This window comes from Zalophus californianus, chromosome X (genome assembly GCF_009762305.2).
Source record: "Zalophus californianus isolate mZalCal1 chromosome X, mZalCal1.pri.v2, whole genome shotgun sequence".
Taxonomy (NCBI): domain Eukaryota; kingdom Metazoa; phylum Chordata; class Mammalia; order Carnivora; family Otariidae; genus Zalophus; species Zalophus californianus.
In genome coordinates this window covers 6,405,237-6,424,496 of record NC_045612.1, presented here as the reverse complement: position 1 = coordinate 6,424,496, position 19,260 = coordinate 6,405,237, and the positions used below count along the sequence as shown (strand labels likewise).

The window sequence follows — 19,260 nt, the reverse complement described above, 5'->3', positions numbered from 1 at the left end:
AATCAAACAACTTTAAATTCTATTCAGTAGAATTTTAATGCTGAGTATTTTTGTTATATCTCTAATTATGGACATCAATAATCTGTTATCTGTAGTAATTTTTCTTTTTAAGGAGACCATTCAATTTCCTGATAATTCTGTGTAACAGTGTTTACTATAAGTTTAGAACTGAAATTGAAATATTTCCAGTATATTTTTTTATCTGATGAAAAGGAGAAAGGTATTATTAAGTAAAATGTCAAATTATTTTTACTGTTATCTTGTATATTTTAAATAGGAAGTAGACCAGTTGCGTTTGGAGAGATTACAAATTGATGAGCAGTTGCGACAGATTGGAGCTAGTTCTAGACCACCACCAAATCGTACAGATAAGGAAAAAGGCTATGTGACTGATGATGGTCAAGGAATGGGTCGAGGTAGTAGACCTTACAGAAATAGGGGGCACGGCAGACGCGGTCCTGGATATACTTCAGGTACAAACTAAGCATTTTACTCAGTAACTTTATCTGTTCCTAGACTTAATAGCTGCTAATCTCTAATATTCATTAGAACCCCATTATAACGGTTTCTCACTACATGGTTTCCGATTCACAGTGGGTCAAATTGTGTTGCAAGAGACATATAGAGTTAAAACCTGATGATAACACTCAGAGTTTACAGGGCAGGTGTGAGTTCTGTCCACGTTCTGACTGGGGATAAATCTGCTTAAGCCCTTGTGTGTTGATGACTTTCTTAAGGCCTTTCCTGATTTTATTACTGTATAGCCAAAATTATTTTCATTTGTGTACTGTGGCTCATTTTTTGTCAGGCATGTGCTGGTCATACTTGCTGGATGGACTGTGTAAATCAGGGCTCTGCATCCTATGGCTCATAAGGTGATTTTGAGTGTCATGGCCAAAGTCAGCCCTAGGCACAGTCAAGAAGTAGGCAAAGTTTCTCTTTGCCTTCCCAGCTCTTCTGTCAGTGCTTCTTTCTTCTCTCCCAGTACCTTCCACTGAACACTGTCCCCACCTGCCAGTGCCTACTGTCTTTCTTGCTCAACTGTGTATCTACTATGTAACTTGCTAATGATGGTATAAGGTATAATCCATCTCACAAATATTTGCATTTCAAAAAGGAACTCTTTAAGATGGAAAAGCCTTCAAGATCCACAGGAAAGAAGCTATAATGGTGAAGCTATAATTGGTCATTAGCTCCAACAGAGGAAGAGAGAGAGGTAGTAGAGTTGATATTCTGGAGTGGGGGAGAGAGACACCTACTCCTAAGGCCAACCTTGAACCTAACCCCTAACCCCTCTCCCAGCAGTCTGTTCTTTTTGCTGTTGAAGTCCCACCTCACCATGGAGCTCTTTTCCCCACTCCCATCCCCCCTACATCATTAACCCACCCCCTCATGCATAATGAGTTTATCTTAATAATTCCTTTATTAATGATAAATTATCTCAGTGGGAATGGGAGGGAAGGTTGTGGACCAAGCATCAGGCAAGCGTATCCCCTTTCAGCTAAGTTCAATCCCTGATCCCACAAAAGACCCTTCCCTGAGACAGTTGCCATGGTGGCCTTTGCCACCCTCTCAGAGGTGACCAAAATATATGCATTCCCCGCTGTCCCTGGGCCAAACCTTGTTAAAAGGAACTCTCTTTATAGAGGTTTGTTTATCAAGGTATTGCATTTAACTGTTGTAGACAACTTTTCCTCCAGAGAGCGCAGATGTTTAAAGGAGCACAGCTGTTTAATGATGTGGCATACTCAGGTTTGAACTTAGATGGCTAATAAAATACCTTTTATTTTTTTTTAATGAGAACCAAAAACGTTTAAAACCAAAATAACCTCAAATATTGTGAAACCCTTCATTTTGAATTTAAGATAATTTGTTTTACAAAATGGAAGGTGATAGTACTCTTTGGGCTTATAAATTGGGAAGAGTATTGGATTACCCCTGAAACGTCTCTGGAAGCTTCTGTTAACCTAACTTTTTTTTTTAAGTCGGACAACGGTATATAACTTTTAACTCTCGATAGGAACTAATTCTGAAGCATCAAATGCTTCTGAAACAGAATCTGACCACAGAGACGAACTCAGTGATTGGTCATTAGCTCCAACAGAGGAAGAGAGGGAGAACTTTCTACGCAGAGGAGACGGACGACGACGTGGCGGTGGAGGAAGAGGACAGGGAGGAAGAGGACGTGGAGGTGGCTTCAAAGGTACACAGATGTGTTCATGTCTTAATAATCACAGGTGAATTTTAACCGCGGAAGTTCTGTGAAACATCTTGGTGATTCAGGGATGTGTTACTGAAACCCCATTTGTCCTGTTTTATACTGGTCAGCAGAGGAAAGGCTCAGCAGTAGTCAACAGGACATTAGCTTTCCCATGGTCCGTGTAGAATACAGGAAGAAACACTGATAACTAATGCAGCTTCTTTGAGGATTCTACACATAATGTGATCGTTAGCTCGGGTTGACCTGTAACGTAGTTGCAGAATTATGATGCTTTTGAAATATTTTCTGCTTCTTGGTAGCATGCTACATTTCTAAGTATTAGGTAACTGGAATCACTAGACTGTTGATTATATTTTAGATTCTGTGGTCTAAATCAGTTGAGAATGTGGGAATAAAGAACTTCCAGTAAGCACGTCAGAATCCGTTAACTGTTGAACCTTTTGAAAATGACCCTATAGGAAACGACGATCACTCCCGAACAGATAATCGCCCACGTAATCCAAGAGAGGCTAAAGGAAGAACAGCAGATGGATCCCTCCAGGTAAACTGTGTGCCTCTTTACATCTAAATTATTTGAATTACTATAGTTTGAGACTTACGAGTTTATTTTACTTGATTTTTAAGCATGTTCGAAAGTTGCAAAGTTGGTACATGCAAAGAAATGTTTTCCTTTCAGCATTATAATTGTGTGCAGTCTTAGTTCTTCATGACAAATATACAAAGAAAATTTCTCTAGAGACTGTGCAGTCTTAAGCATTTGTGAAGACTTTGACAGTCCATTAGGATTTCCATACCACATTGGTGGTCCCCCCCCCCAAGTCCCCCAAGAAAAGGGACATCCTGGAATGTATTGAGAGACCTGAGTAAACCCTGTGGACCCCTCCTCCCCTGAGTTGCAGGGATAGGGTGATCTCTTTGAGTGGAACGTAAGGAAAAGAAGATGTCTATCTCATAGGTAATAATCATGATAGACTGGGCCAGTGGTGCTCTCAGCTAGTATGTGCTGAATCAGCCAGCTGTTTGGAACCAGCCTCTATTCTGAGACCCCATTTCAGTTGGTCATCACCTATGCTGAACCCATTGTTAAATAATTTTAAAATTACTCCTGAGCATGTGAGACACCGTTGCTAAGTGCTTTGTGTGTGTGTTATCTCATTGAATCTTACAGCAGCCCCCTGAGGTAAGTAGTTTTATTTTTCTATTCTTTAGGTGAGTAAACTGAAGCTTTTAGAAAGATTCAGTCCTTTGTCTGCAGTCACATAGCATACGGTGGAGTGATGTTTGAACCCTGGTGTATATGATTCCCAGAGCCCATATTCTCCTCTGCTTCTTTTAACTCTTTAATCCTTAATGCAAGTAGTTAGGGTACCTTATTGACCATGGATTGGTTTAGGACCAACACCCAAGATTAGTGAGATGCTTTTTAAGAGCAGAATCTTCATGACAATATTTCGTAGGATTCATAGTAGTTGTAAGTAGGTGTTAACTATTGGCAGGTTCTTAAGGAATAGAAAAGACCTTAGATCTAGGTAAAGAGATGAAGAAATGATGTACATACATGTGCTTTACAGAGACGTAAGGCATTTATCTGCCGGCCTTTTAATTCCCTGCTTAAGGTGACACGTTCCAGGAATTTGGCAATCTGATCGTATCGGTTAAAAGGATGCATAGTCATATTTATAATTAAAATGGGACATCACATAAAAACGTTGTGCTTTCTGTAGGAGAATAGATCCAAGTCAAAGCACTAAACCCTTGATAGCCAAACATTTAGAACACACACTGAGACCCAGAGCTTGAACGCACTTTCTGAAATTAGAGCAAACCATTTTGAGATCTATATAGCTTTTGTACTTCAAGCAGATCAGTATTTGTAGTTGTTTTAAGCCCATTGGTCAATATTATCTTCCTTTTATACAGCATCTGGAATTATTAGCAGTGTTTTAAGTGTTCCATGTTGACACTTAAACTATTGTATGAATCTTAGGATATTATTTTCTGAATTGCATTCATCTTTACACATGTCTTGGGATTCCAGTCCTTCCACATATGAGTGCTGTTGAATTTCCCTATATCAGTATTATTCTTCAGACAGAGTTCAAGTTGTATATCTGACTTGCCTTACTGAAAATACAAGCTTTAAGAAAGCAACGCTCAAATTTTTCTGCTGTAAGACAGTGGGAGCCTCAGTATAGAGAGTTAATCTTGCCCGTGATAGATAATTCAGGTGTAAACTAAAGGCTAGTTATGTAACAAGTGAGTTGAGTTCTTATCCTGGTAAAGGTAGAATAGGAAGGCATCAATCTGGGTCCCTTGTGTGTTTCACAATCTTTAAGAACAACCCATTCTTTTGAACCCTAGTATTATGGGTATATATTATCTTGTGATTAGTAATAGTAATTCATTTTAACTATTTGTTTCTCGCTATTTTATTCTGCTTAGAAGAAGACATGGTAGGACTGTGAGTTTTTATCCAACTTTGAATGCAATGAGATGACCATTGTGTTCCAGTTAAAGAAGAAGAGTGTTTTAAAATCATAAACTAAATAAAAAATCCTACCGGACCTTAATTTCTTGCACTTCCTCTATTCTCACTCCCATTTCCCCTTTTAACATGTGGAACTTACACTTCAGGCTTAAAATTTCTTGTCAGGCCAGTTACAGATTACAATAGGATATGGTCTGTGTATATAACAACTATAACTTGTTTTAGATCAGAGTTGACTGCAATAATGAAAGGAGTGTCCACACTAAAACATTACAGAATACCTCCAGTGAAGGTAATCGGCTGCGCACGGGTAAAGATCGTAACCAGAAGAAGGAAAAGCCAGACAACGTGGATGGTCAGCAACCACTTGTGAACGGAGTACCCTAAACTGCATAATTCTGAAGTTATATTTCCTAAACCATTTCCATAAGTCTTATTCCATATTAGAAAACTTTGTTAGGCCAAAGACAAATAGTAGGCAAGATGGCACAGGGCATGAAATGAATACAAATTCTGTTAAGAATTTTATTTTTTTGGTATTGGCCATAAGCAACAATTTTCAAATTTGCACAAAAAGATACGTTAAAATTTTGAAACATTGCATTTAAGTACACTTTAGCACTTCAGGGCAGGATTTTAGTTTGGTTTATTTTTTAAAGTACTGAGCAGTGATATTTTTTCTTAATTTGGACCATTTTCCTGCATCGGGTGATAACTCGCCGGTACATTTCAGTTTTTCTGAATAAATAGCATTTTTGGTAATTATATTACAATTCCGTTTTCAATCTCCTATAGAAGTCCATGAAATACTGTCATTTCATGTCCTGTGTCAGTTTATGTTTGGTCCACTTTTCCAGTATTTTAGTGGACCCTGAGATGTGTGTGATGTGACGTTTGTCATTTTCATTAGCAAAAAAAAAAAAAAGTTGTATGATCTGTGCCTTTTTTATATCTTGGCAGGTAGGAATATTATATTTGGATGCAGAGTTCAGGGAAGATAAGTTGGAAACACTAAATGTTAAAAGATGTAGCAAACCCTGTCAAACATTAGTACTTTATAGAAGAATGCATGCTTTCCATATTTTTTTCCTTACAGAAACATCAGGTTAGGCAGTATAAAGAATAGAACTTGTTTTTGTTTTTGTTTTGTTGCACTGAAGTTTGACAAATAGTGTTATCGAGAGGGATGTGTAATTTTTCTGTATAGACAGGAGAAGAAATAACTATCTTTTCATTTGAGAGAGGCTAAAATGTTTTCAGCTAGGAACAAATCTTCCTGGTCGAAAGTTAGTAGGATATGCCTGCTCTTTGGCCTGATGACCAATTTTAACTTAGAGCCTTTTTTATTTTCTCCTCCCCAAGTTTTGTGAAGTTTTTCATATTTTAATTTCAAGGGTATTTGGGGGAGATAGAAAGGTCATTTTCATGTGTGCATAATAATCCTGTGAAGTACAGGTACTTTGTCTAAGAAACATTGGAAGCAGGTTAAATGTTTTGTAAGCTTTGAAGTATTAGGTCTAATGTATAAGCGGAATTGGAAAGCAGACTAGAATTGGTTAACAAATACTTCTTTTCTTTAGTTTTTTTTTTCTTTTGTTTTTTGATGTGTTGGGTTTTGGTTCTGTTTTTGAGTCTTTTTTATGAATGAAATTTACTGAGGAAAAATATGTGAAGGACCTTCACTCTTAAGATGTTATATTTTTCTTAAAAAATAACTCCAAGTAGGGGTACCACTGAGTCTGTACAGAGCCGTGCGAACCGAAGTTCTGCCTCTGATGTATTTTGTGAGTTTGTTTCTTTGAATTTTCATTTTACAGTTACTTTTCCTTGCATACAAATAAGCATATAAAAATGGCAACAAACTGCACATGATTTCAAGAATATTAAAAAGTCTTTTAAAAGTATTGCCAAACATTAATGTTGATTTTTAGTTATTTATTCTGGGAATGTATAGTATTTGAAAACAGAAATTGGTACCTTGCACACATCATCTGTAAGCTGTTTGGTTTAAAATACTGTAGATAATTAACCAAGGTAGAATGACCTTGTAATGTAACTGCTCTTGGGCAATATTCTCTGTACATATTAGCGACAACAGATTGGATTTTATGTTGACATTTGTTTGGTTATAGTGCAATATATTTTGTATGCAAGCAGTTTCAATAAAGTTTGATCTTCCTCTGCTAAATTGATGTTGATGCAATCCTTACAAATGATTGCTTTTAAAATTTTAAGATAGGAAAAGAAATCTATAGAAAGTGTTCTGTTACAAAATGTAACTGTTACCACTGGAAGTTTCACATGTCATAGGAAGTTAGCTGTTATCTACCAACTTTCAAGAACTTGATCTTGTTTAATAAGGTGGAAAAAAATCAACAAAATGGTACAAAAGCACATTGTGCCATTACAATATGCACTAAGTATCTTTTTTTACAAAGGCTGAATTCAGCAAGGCGCTAACTTGCTTAAATGTGAATTACTAACTTCTAAAACTGTAATTTGATTCACATGTTTTCAAATGGAGTTGGAGTTGATTCGTATTACAATATTTGTGTGCTAAACGTGTATGTTTTTCAGTTCTAAGTCATGATGTTTTTAAAATCTTATTAAAGTTTCAAAAATCTAAAGATTGTTTATCTAGATGTAAATTTTTATTAAAAAGTTGCACTTATGAAAAAGCAAAAAATTAGTCTGACAGATGTTTGCTCCTGTTCTTAAATTTCTAAATATAACAAATATTAGCAGTATCTGGGGAGGGGGGAGTTACTTATCATGCAAAGCGTATATGCCTTGCAAAATAATGTTTTCTGTGCCCTTAAAAGGCAAAAACATACCTATTGGAAAATGATTCTCCGTATTCCCAGTTATGATTTCAACACATTAATTACACAGGGTGCCACCAAACCATATTAAACATATACTCCTGTCTGTGCACACATAAATATACCCTGCCATTTGGAAAATACTAAATGTGTCTATGTAGTTTAAAAAAGAAAACAAGGGTGCCTGGGTGGCTCAGTCAGTTAAGCGTCTGCGGCTCAGGTCATGATCCCAGGTTCCTGGGTTCGAGCCCCATGTCAGGCTCTCTGCTCAGCGGGAAGCCTGCTTCTCCCTTTCCTTCTGCCTGCTGCTTCCCCTGCTTGTGCTCCCTCTCAAATAAATAAAATCTTTTTTAAAAAACTTTTGATGTCAGTATCTCCATAATAAAATAAATGACGGTTTTGTAGGTGGAAGGTGCCTGAAATGGCTGTTGTGGTCACTTGAAGAAACTCGGGCACAGCCAAGAAAAAAAGGGTAAAAGTAGAGGGGTGATTGAGTCAAAGTTCTTCATGTTAGCGTCCAAATGATTTACGGGTGCAGGACAGTCTCCTCTACATTGATGGCCTGCCCCTCCCCTCCCCTGCTCCCCCTCTGAATACTCCATCTTCGTTTTCTGCCTTTCTGGGTTTTCATCCTCCTACTTAGCTGGTTCTCTGCTATCTGTTCTGCCTGGTTCTGGACTCTTCCAGGGCTAAAAGAGCAGTGCACGGTCCATTAGATGTGGTAGGTAAAACCAATCTACGAGTAATTTGTTTGGGCTTTCCTGGTTTCACAGTGGTCTTCAATCCTACAAATAAATAACCTGTTGGCAGTATCAACCTTGAGACTCAACTTGGCTTACTCAGAGGCCTTTCTCCCATCTGAGCATGATCTTAGAGCTCCTGGTGCTTAGGACTATAATTCCTTTTTAGAGTCAATATACTGATTTGATCCCTGTTGAGTCCATTTGTCTCATGGCCATAAATAGCATCTTTCCTTCATGACCTTCTGAAGCCTCTGATAACCAGTTATTCTGAAATAGCCATTAGCAGATGCTAGTCTTGATTGCTCAGAAGGCTTAACAGGTACCAGTATTTATTTATTTAAAGATTTTATTTGAGAGAGACAGAGATACCACAAGCGTGGGAAGGAGAGGGAGAAGCAGGCTTCCCATTGAATAGGGAGCCCAACACGGGGCTCGATCCCAGGACCCTAGGATCATGACCTGAGCCGAAGGCATACGCTTAACCGACTGAGCCACCCAGGTGCCCCACGGGTACCAGTATTTAAATCTTGAGCATCTTTTCCACTGTATATTTAGGACTGTTTAAAAACTTTATTTGGGGCTATTTAGAAGTTTTCTTTCTGGAGCGCCTGGACACAGTCGGTTAAGCATCTAACTCTTGGTTTTGGCTCAGGTGGTGATCTCAGGGTTGTGAGATTGAGCCCCGTGTCGGGCTCCATGCTCAGCGTGAGAGTCTGCTTGAGATTCTCTTTCTCCACCCCTCCCGCTCATTCTCTTTCTCTCATTCTCTCTCTCAATAAATCTGTTTTGAAAAAGAAATTTTCTTTTAATATAATGTTAGTCACCACACAATACATCATTAGTTTTTGTTGTAGTGATCCACGATCCATTGTTTTCGTATGACACCCAGTGCTCCAGGTAGTACGTGCCCTCCTTAATACCCACCACCGGGCTAATCCACCCCCCCACCCCATGCCCCTCTAAAACCTCAGATTGTTTCTCAGAGTCCAGAGTCTCTCATGGTTCGTCTCCCCCCCTCTGATTTCCCCCCGTTATTTTTCCCTTCCTTCTCCTAATGTACTCCGTGCCGTTCCTCATGTTCCACAAATAAGTGAAACCATATGATAATTGACTTTCTCTGCTTGACTTACTTCACTGAGCATCATCTCCTCCAGTCCCATCCATGTGGATGTACAAGTTGGGTATTCATCCTTTCTGATGGCTGAGTCATATTCCATTGTAGATATGGACCACGTCTTTACCCATTCATCTGTTGAAGGGCATCTCGGCTCTTTCCAGTTCGGCTATTGCGGACATTGCTGCTATGAACATTGGGGTGCATATGGCCCTTCTTTTCACTACATCTGTGTCTTTGGGGTCAATACCCAGGAGTGCAATTGCTGGGTCATAGAGTAGCTCTATTTTTAATTTTTTGAGGCACCTCCACATGTTTTCCAAAGTGGCTGTACCACCTTGCATTCCCACCAACAGTGTAAGAGGGTTCCCCTTTCTCCACAACCTCTCCAACATTCGTTGTTTCTTGCCTTGTCAATTTTTGCCATTCTGACTGGTGTAAGGTGGTATCTCAATGTGGTTTTCATTTGAATTTCCCTGATGGCTAATGATGATGAACATTTTTTCATGTGTCTGTTAGCCATTTGTATGTCTTCTTTGGAGAATTGTCTGTTCATGTCTTCTGTCCATTTTTTGACTTGATTATTTGGTTTTTTTGGGTGTTGAGTTTGAGAAGTTCTTTATAGATCTTGGATACCAGTCCTTTATCTGTAGTGTCATTTGCAAATATCTTCTCCCATTCTGTGGGTTGCCTCTTTGTTTTGTTGACTGTTTGCTTTGCTGTGCAGAAGCTTTTTATCTTGATTAAGTACCAGAAGTTCACTTTTACTTTTGTTTCACTAGCGTTTGGAGATGTATCTTGAAAGAAGTTGCTGTGGCCGATGTCGAAGAGGTTACTGCCTATGTTCTTCTCTAGGATTTTGATGGATTCCTGTCTCACATTGAGGTCTTTCATCCATTTTGAGTTTATCTTTGTGTAGGGTGTTAGAGAATGGTCGAGTTTCATTCTTCTGCATGTGGCTGTCCAGTTTTCCCAGCACCATTTATTGAAGAGACTGTCTTTTTTCCATTGCATATTTTTTCCTGCTTTGTCTAAGATTATTTGACCATAGAGTTGAGGGTCCATATCTGGGCTCTCTGTTCTGTTCCATTGGTCTATATGTCTGTTTTTGTGCCAGTATCATGCTGTCTTGGTGATCACAGCTTTGTAATATGGCCTGAAATCGGGCAACATGAAGCCCCCAGCTTTGTTTTTCTTTTTCAACATTTCCTTGACGATTCAGGGTCTTTTCTGATTCCATACAAATTTTAGGATTGTTTGTTCAATGACATTGAAAAATGTCATTGGAATTTTGATCGGGATGGCATTGAAGGTATAGATTGCTCTGGGTAGCATAGACATTTTAACAATTGATGCAGAAAAAGCTTTTGGCAAAATACAGCATCCTTTCCTGATTAAAACTCTTCAGAGTATAGGGATAGAGGGAACATCCCTCAAGTTCATAAAATCCATCTACGAAAAACCCACAGTGAATATCATCCTCAATGGGGAAAAGCTGAGAGCCTTTCCATTAAGATCAGGAACACATCAAGGATGCCCACTCTCGCCACTATTTTTCAACATAGTACTAGAAGTCCTAGCAACAGCAGTCAGACAAGAAAAATAAAAGGTACTCAAATTGGCAAAGGAGCAGTCGAACTCTCTCTTTTAGCAGATGACATGATACTTTATGTGGAAAACCCAAAAGACTCCACCCCCAAATTACTAGAACTCATACAGCAATTGAGTAATGTGGCAGGATACAAAATCACAGAAATCAGTGGCTTTCTTATACACTAACAACGCAACTGTAGAAAGAGAAATTAGAGAAACGATTCCATTTACAATAGCACCAAAAACCATAAGACACCTCGGAATAAACCAAAGAGGTAAAGGATCTATACTCTAGGAACTACAGAACACTCATGAAAGAAATTGAAGAAGACACAAAAAGATGGAAAATCATTCCATGCTCATGGATCGGAAGAATAAACATTGTTAAAAAAGAAATTTTCTTTCCATTTCTTTCTGAGAACTTGCCATGAAGAAACAATTTTTTTTTTTAACGCTAAGGAATATTATGTTAGTGGGAGAGGCATTAAAACTCTGCAAGTTGCACTTGCTAAATGATTAAACTTCCAAATTGAGTGCTTAAAGGTTTTCCCACCAATTTGTGTATACCATAGACTTGATTACAGGGGTAGGTCGAAAATTGGAAGTAAGACTGTCAACAAGAGACGGTTACACAGAATCCTGGGAATTGGGGTATATGATGATGATTCGGCATCATTCAAAATTCAGATAGCTTATGCGGGGAGGAAAAAAATTTGTGTTATCTCTTCAGGTATAAAGTTCCTTTTGGTAAATACTAGGGCATCTTTGTCAGATTTCCCTAGAAATCAAACCCTGTAAGATACTGCATCAAAAAACTACTGGTGCTTAGGGAATATATATCATTAAAAGTTGAAAATGCAGTGTAGCTACTACGTGACAGGAAGGGACATAGGGAGTTATGCTGTGGAAAAGGGAATTATGGGGTAGATTCCACACTTGTCCAGGGCATAGACTAGCTCTGTGGTAACTGAGTAAGTCATTTCATCTCCATGTTTTGGTTTTTTTCTTGGGTTAAAGAAATAGTTGCTAAGGTATCCCAACTCCAAAGTTGTATATGCATTAATAAGGATTCATGTTTTATATGGAGAAAGCTACAGAGAGTCAGTGGTAATGAACCATCCCTCTGACTTCCTTTGACTCTCATTAGTTAATATTTACTATATAGTAGGCACTTCACAAGCTTCTTGGGGATACAGGGATATCTCAGACCTTCAAGAAGTTCACTGTCGAGTGGAAGAGCTTGAGTCAATGGGCAGTTGCAGCATCCGGTACGGTAAGTGCTAGAATGCACAGGGCGAGGTGGTGTGGAGCCAGTACAGGGCTGTTCAGGTGAAGTGAATCTTAAAAAGATTGGAGGAGTTAGCCAGGTGTAAGGGTGCTGCGGGCAATAATCTAGGCATGAGGAAATCCGTGTTTGGGAAGCTTCCAAGAGTTCTGTGTGGCTAGCGCACAGAATTTGAGGGAGAGAGAGATGAGACGAGGTACTGTCAGGGAGGCCTATGGTGCCACATTAGAGGTTGGACCTCAGGGAGCCTCAGAAGGGTCTGAAATGATCAGGTTTCCACTTGAAGTGTGGTGGGACAGACGGGATGGTCCCATGACTCTGGGAGCCCCGGTCAAGTTACCTTGTAACCAGCTAGCAGGAGGGACTGGGCCCAAATCCAACTCTCAGGAGGCTCTTCTGCCCCACAGCCCAAATCCAGCTTCCCACAAGGTCACAGGTGCCTGCGGTCTGGGTTCCCAGGCAGCTCCCCGACAGCTGGGAGTTGTAAGCCCTGATGTGATCATCTGTGTACAAGGCTGCCGTCAGGCTTGCCCTGTGGAAGGGTAGACCCCCAGAGAAGGAATAACCTTCCCCCGGAGTACAGCCCCAAGGTGCAGCCCGTCGTGCCGTGACCTTTGCATCTCTGCAAGAGAAGATGGGTCTCCATGTGCCTCTTCTTGCTGGTACTTTTCCCTTCTTAAAACGTCTTCTTGTATGGTGGTGTGCTGTTTGCCTTCACCCACTATTTCACAGATGGTGCCCAGTGTGAGGCAAATGCCACTTATTCCAGCCCTGGCCCTTTGGAAACTGCAAAAGGGATCAACTAAGCCATACCAGGATGGACAGCAACCCTCCGAGGGCAGTGGGAAACGTGGCTGAGCTGAAATCACTGGTGAACGTGTTAGTGCGGTGCTTATGGCCGGTCCAGGTGCCACAAAGGCCCTGGAAAGGCCTCCATGGAAGACCAATTGAAACAATTTGATCCCTCAGCACCCTCAAGTCAGCCAGCCCTGTGAGCCCTAAGATGAAAGAAATCAGGAGAAAAGAGCCCTTGGTCCCAAGTGCCTGGATTTGAACACTGTTCATGGGGCAGTGTACCACCCCGGGGCTTGTCAGGGGTGGGGTTGAGGTACACTAACAGTCACAGGAATCCCCTGAGGCTTGAACCGCTTGCATGATGAAGAAGCTGCACCCATGAGGTGGGTAACACTGAGTGACCAGCATTTGGGTTTTACGGCAGGATTCCCTTTTGCCCAATGAATTGCCTAGTCTGACCAATGGGGAGAGAGCAAATGTGCCTGCCCTGGGCTTGAACTGGATGCTCATGGAAGTCAGATTCACACAGCCACAAAGAGGAGACTTTCCCGAGACACTGAATGCAGAGTGAGACATCCCTGCTGAGGTCCCAGCAGCCTTGAGGCACTCTGACTCTATTAGCATGCTTGTAGGAAAACCCTGGGCGTCGGGGATAACTTGTGAGCAAATGACTTGAATTCAGAGAGTGCTGGTGAAGCTGATGGCGTCTTACATGAGGAAGACACCCCTAATTTTACTCCTGTCAGGGAGTAAGGGATGGGATAATCCTCTGGGGGCTCACTTAGGCCCCATCCAAAGGGGGAAGATGAGATACGGGGCCCTGTAAGGTGCCCCAGGTCTCCGCAAAAGTGGAAAGGCATCAAAGCACCACTCCCGACCTCTTCTGAGGCTCCATCAGGCAGCATGTTATGGCTCTGGGTCTTGAATGAAGGGATGCCTGAGTAAGGAGACAGACGGGAAAAGTAGAGAGGCCCGTGGGCTCAGTAACCCAAATCACTCTAAGGAGGTTGCAGAGAGAACATAGGGAGGTGTGCAGGAAACAACAAGAACTTGTTCTTTTAAGATTATTTATTTTAGAGAAAGAGAAGGTGAGTGAGCCAGCAGAGGGTGGGAGGCAGAGGGGGAGGGAGAGAGAATCCTAAGCAGACTCCCCACTGAACACAGCCCAACATAGGGCTCGATCCCACGACCCTGAGATCGTGACCTGAGCCAAAATCAAGAGTCGGACGCTCGACCGACTGTGCCACCCAAGTACCCCATCAATAACTGATTTTACATCAAGGAGACCCCTATAAAGAGTTGATGCCAGGAGGTCCTGGGTGGGGGGATTCCCTTTGGAGATGGAGGCCACTCGTTTTCCCTACTGCCTGGCCAGCAAATCTGCAAAGCCTCCCGTGTCCTTGGAGAAGGCTCTAGAGGAGGAAGCCAAGTGGTTAGCCACATCCTAATGCTGCTGAAAGAGACTCTCAGAGACTCCCCATCTCCAACAGGCCTCTGTGCCACCCAGGAGACTGATTTTCTAGCCCAACGGCTAGCGGGCCCTTCAATTCAGATTTGAGTTCATTCAGAAGCAAACTTGGCCCAGGGCCCAGTCCTCTGCCCTTGTCAAGGGGATTGCTCACTTTCTGTCCTGGTCCCTGTAGCCTAGAACGGGTGTGGGGAGGATTCAGCAGACCTGGACCTCCCAGACCCTAGAGCCCAAGACATTGTTGTTCTTGGACCAGTAAGTGCATGGTAAATGAATTTCCCTGGCAGGGTTTCAGACTGGTTTCACTTACAGCCAAGAGACTCAGCACAATTACTGCAAATGCCATTGGTCCCTTTGTCAGACTTCATGATAGGTATGGACATGCTGGGCTCCCTCAACCCTGTGAATGCAGAGCCTCTTGTATTTCCAAAGCCTGCCAGGATTGTGCAGTTGAAACAAGCACATATCAGTAGGTGAGAAATAATACATACAAGGCTTATCCCATTGCTGGGAGGGAGTGGTAGGCCACAGTATCTTCCAATTCCCAGCCCTCTTTAGCCAGTGAGTAAATCCAGTGTCTGTGGCCCCTGATTGCAGATCATTGTGGTTTCAATAGTGGCCACCATGATACTCAAAGCATCTGATACATCAACAGGTAACTGAACTGATTGCAGCCATTCCTGGCACCTGGTATGTGGCCTTAGAGTGGCACTGTCCAGTTCTTCTGCCCCTAGTCACATGTGGCAGCTGTTGAGCGCTTGAAACGTGGCTGGTCAGAACGGAGATATTCTGTTAAGTGCAGAGTATACAATGGATTTGGAAGACTTAGTTTGAAGATTATCTTACTAATTATTTTTTATATTTAAATGCTGAATTTTTAATATTTTGGATCTGTTGGGTTAAATAAACTGTGTCATTACCATTAGTTATACCTGCCTCTTTTTTACTGTTTTTTTTTTTTAAGATTTTATTTATTTATTTGACAGAGAGAGACACAGCGAGAGAGGGAACACAAGCAGGGGGAGCGGGGGAGGGAGAAGCAGGCTTCTCGTGGAGCAGGGAGCCCGATTCGGGGCTTGATCCCAGGACCTGGAGATCATGACCCGAGCTGAAGGCAGACGCTTAACCAACTGAACCCCCCAGGAGCCCCAAGATATCTATGTTCTAATCACTGGAACCTGGAATATGGCAAAGGGGAATTAAGGATACATATGGAATTAAAAGTTGTTACTCAGCTGACCTTGAGATGGAAGGATTATCCCGATTGCCCAAGTGTAACCACAGGGTCCTTATATAAGTGGAAGAAGAAGGTGGAGGAGGCATAGTTAGAGTAAAGCATACTAGGATTTTCACCAATTCTTTTTTCTAAAGATTTTATTTATTTGTTTTTGAGAGAAAGAGAGAGCACATGAGTTGGAGGAAGGAGCAGAGGGAGAAGCCCGACATGGGGCTCGATCCCAGGACCCTGGGTGACCCAAGCCGAAGGCAGACGCTTAACGACTGAGCCACCCAGGCGCCCCTACTGTTTTTTTTTTTTTTTTTAAATAGGTCTACTAGAAAATTTCAAATTACATATGTGACTCACGTTATATTATTCTTGGACAGAATTGCCCTAGACATTGCTAATGTCTTCTCCAGATTTCTCAAGGAAGAAAAAAAATTATTTTGTTTTCACCTGGCAAAGCATGAAGTTTACCTTTATTGTCCTGCCTCGGGTATTTTGAACTTCCCCAGCAATACTTAATAACTGCAACATATCAGTAATGAGTTGGGCAAGTCCATTATGTTATATTGATGATATTTTGTTTTTAAGTAGGCTCCATGCCCAGCGTGGAGCCCAATGCAGAGCTTGAACTCAAGACCCTGAGATCCAGACCCGAGCCAAAATCAAGAGTCGGATACTTAACTGACTGAGCTACCCAGGTGCCCCTCTCTTGATGATATTTTTCTGGTGGCCCTCACAGCTCTCTATACATGCTCTCTAAGCACAGCTGTGCACAGGTGCCAAGACCTTGAATCAGGATACAGACCAGGACCAGGCCTCTTGAGTGCCTGGCTTCAGGGCTATATGAGCAGCTGCCCAAATAGCTATTCCACAGCCTAATGAGGAAAAACCATTGGCCTTGCAAACATTAGCTACACAAAAGGAGCCCTTCTCATCTGTTTGGCCTCTTTGGGTATCAGAGGCAGCACATCCTGCACCTAGGAATGTTATTTAAGAACCTGTCCTAAGTCATCAGCCTGGTGGCCAAATATGATCGGAGCCCCCTGCGTTAAAGCCACGGAAGGAATACAGGCATCCTGAGAAAAGCAAAGCATCTGCAAGAAGTAAGTCAACTGAGCCCGTGAGACATCAGTCATATGCATATCCATGTGTGGCCTACTAGATCTCTGTCCAGACCCAGCACAGTAACAAACACCATGAAGGGCTGTCATTTGACATACAAAGAAGCTACCGAAGCCCCCCAGAGCCTGCACTCACAGGCAGCTTCATGAACCTGTAATTCAGGGTGAACTTGGTCATACTATGGAAGACAGGACTGACTCATACTGGCAAATATACTTCACAGGCCTCCAGAAAAGGAAGGAGGATAGGGTACGAAGGATCTTAGGCTATAGTACAGTTCCAAGCAATTTTCAACCAGGCTGATGGGGAGTTCTTCAGCCAAAGCCACCTGTTACAGGGGTTCTCCTCCTTCTAAGAATGGATCTGCCCTCGTACCCCCACTGTTGCTCAATCATTGGCTGGAAGTGGTCTCCAGGAAACATGACCTTGGCACAAACACAGTCCTGGCTGCAGAAGGGTAGCAGGTGGGGCTGTCAGGCGATTATGCTCGCCACAACACATTGAAGTGGCACAGTTGCATGGGCACCACACTACGTTATCATACTTCCCCCTTTCTCTGGACCTGCATTGACCATAGTGAGTAGCTGGAAAATTTTTACTACATAGATCATGGAAATGTAGATGAACACAAATTTATTTATTTATTTATTTATTTATTTATTATTATTTTTTTTAAAGATTTTGTTTATTTGACAGAGAGAGACACAGCGAGAGAGGGAACACCAGCAGGGGGAGTGGGAGAGGGAGAAGCAGGCTTCCCGCAGAGCAGGGAGCCCGATGCGGGGCTCAATCCCAGGACCCTGGGATCATGACCTGAGCCAAAGGCAGACGCCCAACGACTGAGCCACCCAGGCGCCCCTGAACACAAATGTAAAATGGCGTCTGGTGTCCTTCCCCACCGGGCAGATAGCTCTGACCCTGGGTTTGTCATACCCCTCCTCTGCAAGTGGAGGACACTCCTGTGGTTCTTATGCTCATGCAGTAAGTCACCTTCACACTGTAGCCATCTTCCTTGATGTCAAGAGACTGACTCCCTTTGGTAATGGAATGGTTAGCCCTGGGTGTCTGTGGAGCTTTTCACTCCAGCGTATAAAAGAAGGCCTGGTTCATTCCTGAGGGGAGCTCGTGGACCCTATCTGGTTGCGCATAGACAGATCCAACTCTGGGAAGCACGTAGAGGATCAAGGGGCAAATACCCTCTCTTTTCCTAGTCCAGATATGGACAGACTGTATCCGTCTGGGGCAGTGACCATACTGCCAACTATCACAAAGCTATATATGTCACCCCTAATTTGATTTGGCTACAGGGGATCTTATCGGCACCGCACCATCATACAACGCCTCTGATATTGCTTCTACCAGGCAGGGGACTCAGCCATTCTTTGCCTTGATCTTCTACACTCATGTGTCCATAGCCTGCGATGTCCATGCTAAATGGGTATGGAGATTCACCTCGGATCCCACTCAAAGCAGCATTTGTGTTCTTCTCACCCACTTCCAGGGCTACTTTTTCTGTGTAGTAAGACAGCCTCCCTTGCCTCCCCTGCCTCATGCTTGGAGACAGGGTTACCCACTTCTTGAGAATAGCCATACAACTCTTCGGTAACCAAAGACCCAATGAGATTCTGGTGCCATTAGCAGGATCTACCTGGGGGCATGAGGGACACAGTTTATCACCATTTTATATAGGTTTTCCTTCCACCTGGAGGTGTTTCTAAGGCTCAGTCAAGGAGATTACCTATCTGGAGTCTCACTACCGAAGATATTCTTGATTCCCTACCTCTGCTTTTGTTGGATACCTGCATAGCTTTGGGTCATTTACTGACTAGGCAGTACACACTGTGGCCAACAGCTTCTGCTGTTTCTGACTGAATACCTCATTGCAAGTGAAGCTATCTAACATCAACTATAGGAGCTAGCCACACGGCTCTCAACACCCCTCACCTAAGCCCTACGGTTTTCATGATTAACTTTGTATTCTTATTTAGGACCCTTTTCATTTTACAATGTCTTCTTTGCCATTGTCACCACTTCCAGAAACCCCACTGGCAAATGCAGTTAATTTCTGGGCCCCGTGGGAAGGCAGGTCTCACTGTGAACATGAGACCACGTGCCTCATCTTACTAACACTTAACAATTAAACCTATTCTTGTGCCCACTGTACAGGACTGGCGTTTTCTTTCGCTCACCTTCCAAAGATAGATTAAAGGGAGCAAGACTAGACGCAGGGAAGCCAGGTTGTTGGAATAACGAGTCAGCGCAATGACATCAAGAATGGAGATGGTAGGATCGCTATGATATTTAGGAGAGAGAATCAGTGGGACTTGGTGATTATTATGTGTGGGGAAAGAGAAAGGAAAGAAACTTAGGGTTATGATTCACAT

General features: G+C 42.2%; 1 protein-coding gene across 9 annotated transcripts in view; it reads left to right on the top strand.

Annotated features, from left to right (window-relative positions):
- FMR1 (FMRP translational regulator 1) overlaps positions 1-7,749 on the top strand; it is a 38,487-nt gene extending 30,738 nt beyond the window's left edge. For 2 of the 9 annotated variants that reach the window (XM_027608236.2, XM_027608229.2), the window contains 4 exons: positions 278-473; positions 2,021-2,203; positions 2,680-2,762; positions 4,986-7,749. In XM_027608236.2, the coding sequence (XP_027464037.1) occupies positions 278-473; positions 2,021-2,203; positions 2,680-2,762; positions 4,986-5,096 (573 nt within the window). In that variant the 3' untranslated portion in view covers positions 5,097-7,749. Of the gene's footprint in view, positions 1-277; positions 474-2,020; positions 2,204-2,679; positions 2,763-4,934 lie in introns of all 9 variants that reach the window. The other 7 variants (XM_027608231.2, XM_027608227.2, XM_027608234.2 and 4 more) reach the window with 6 other exon arrangements.
- The last annotated feature ends 11,511 nt before the right edge of the window (positions 7,750-19,260 follow it).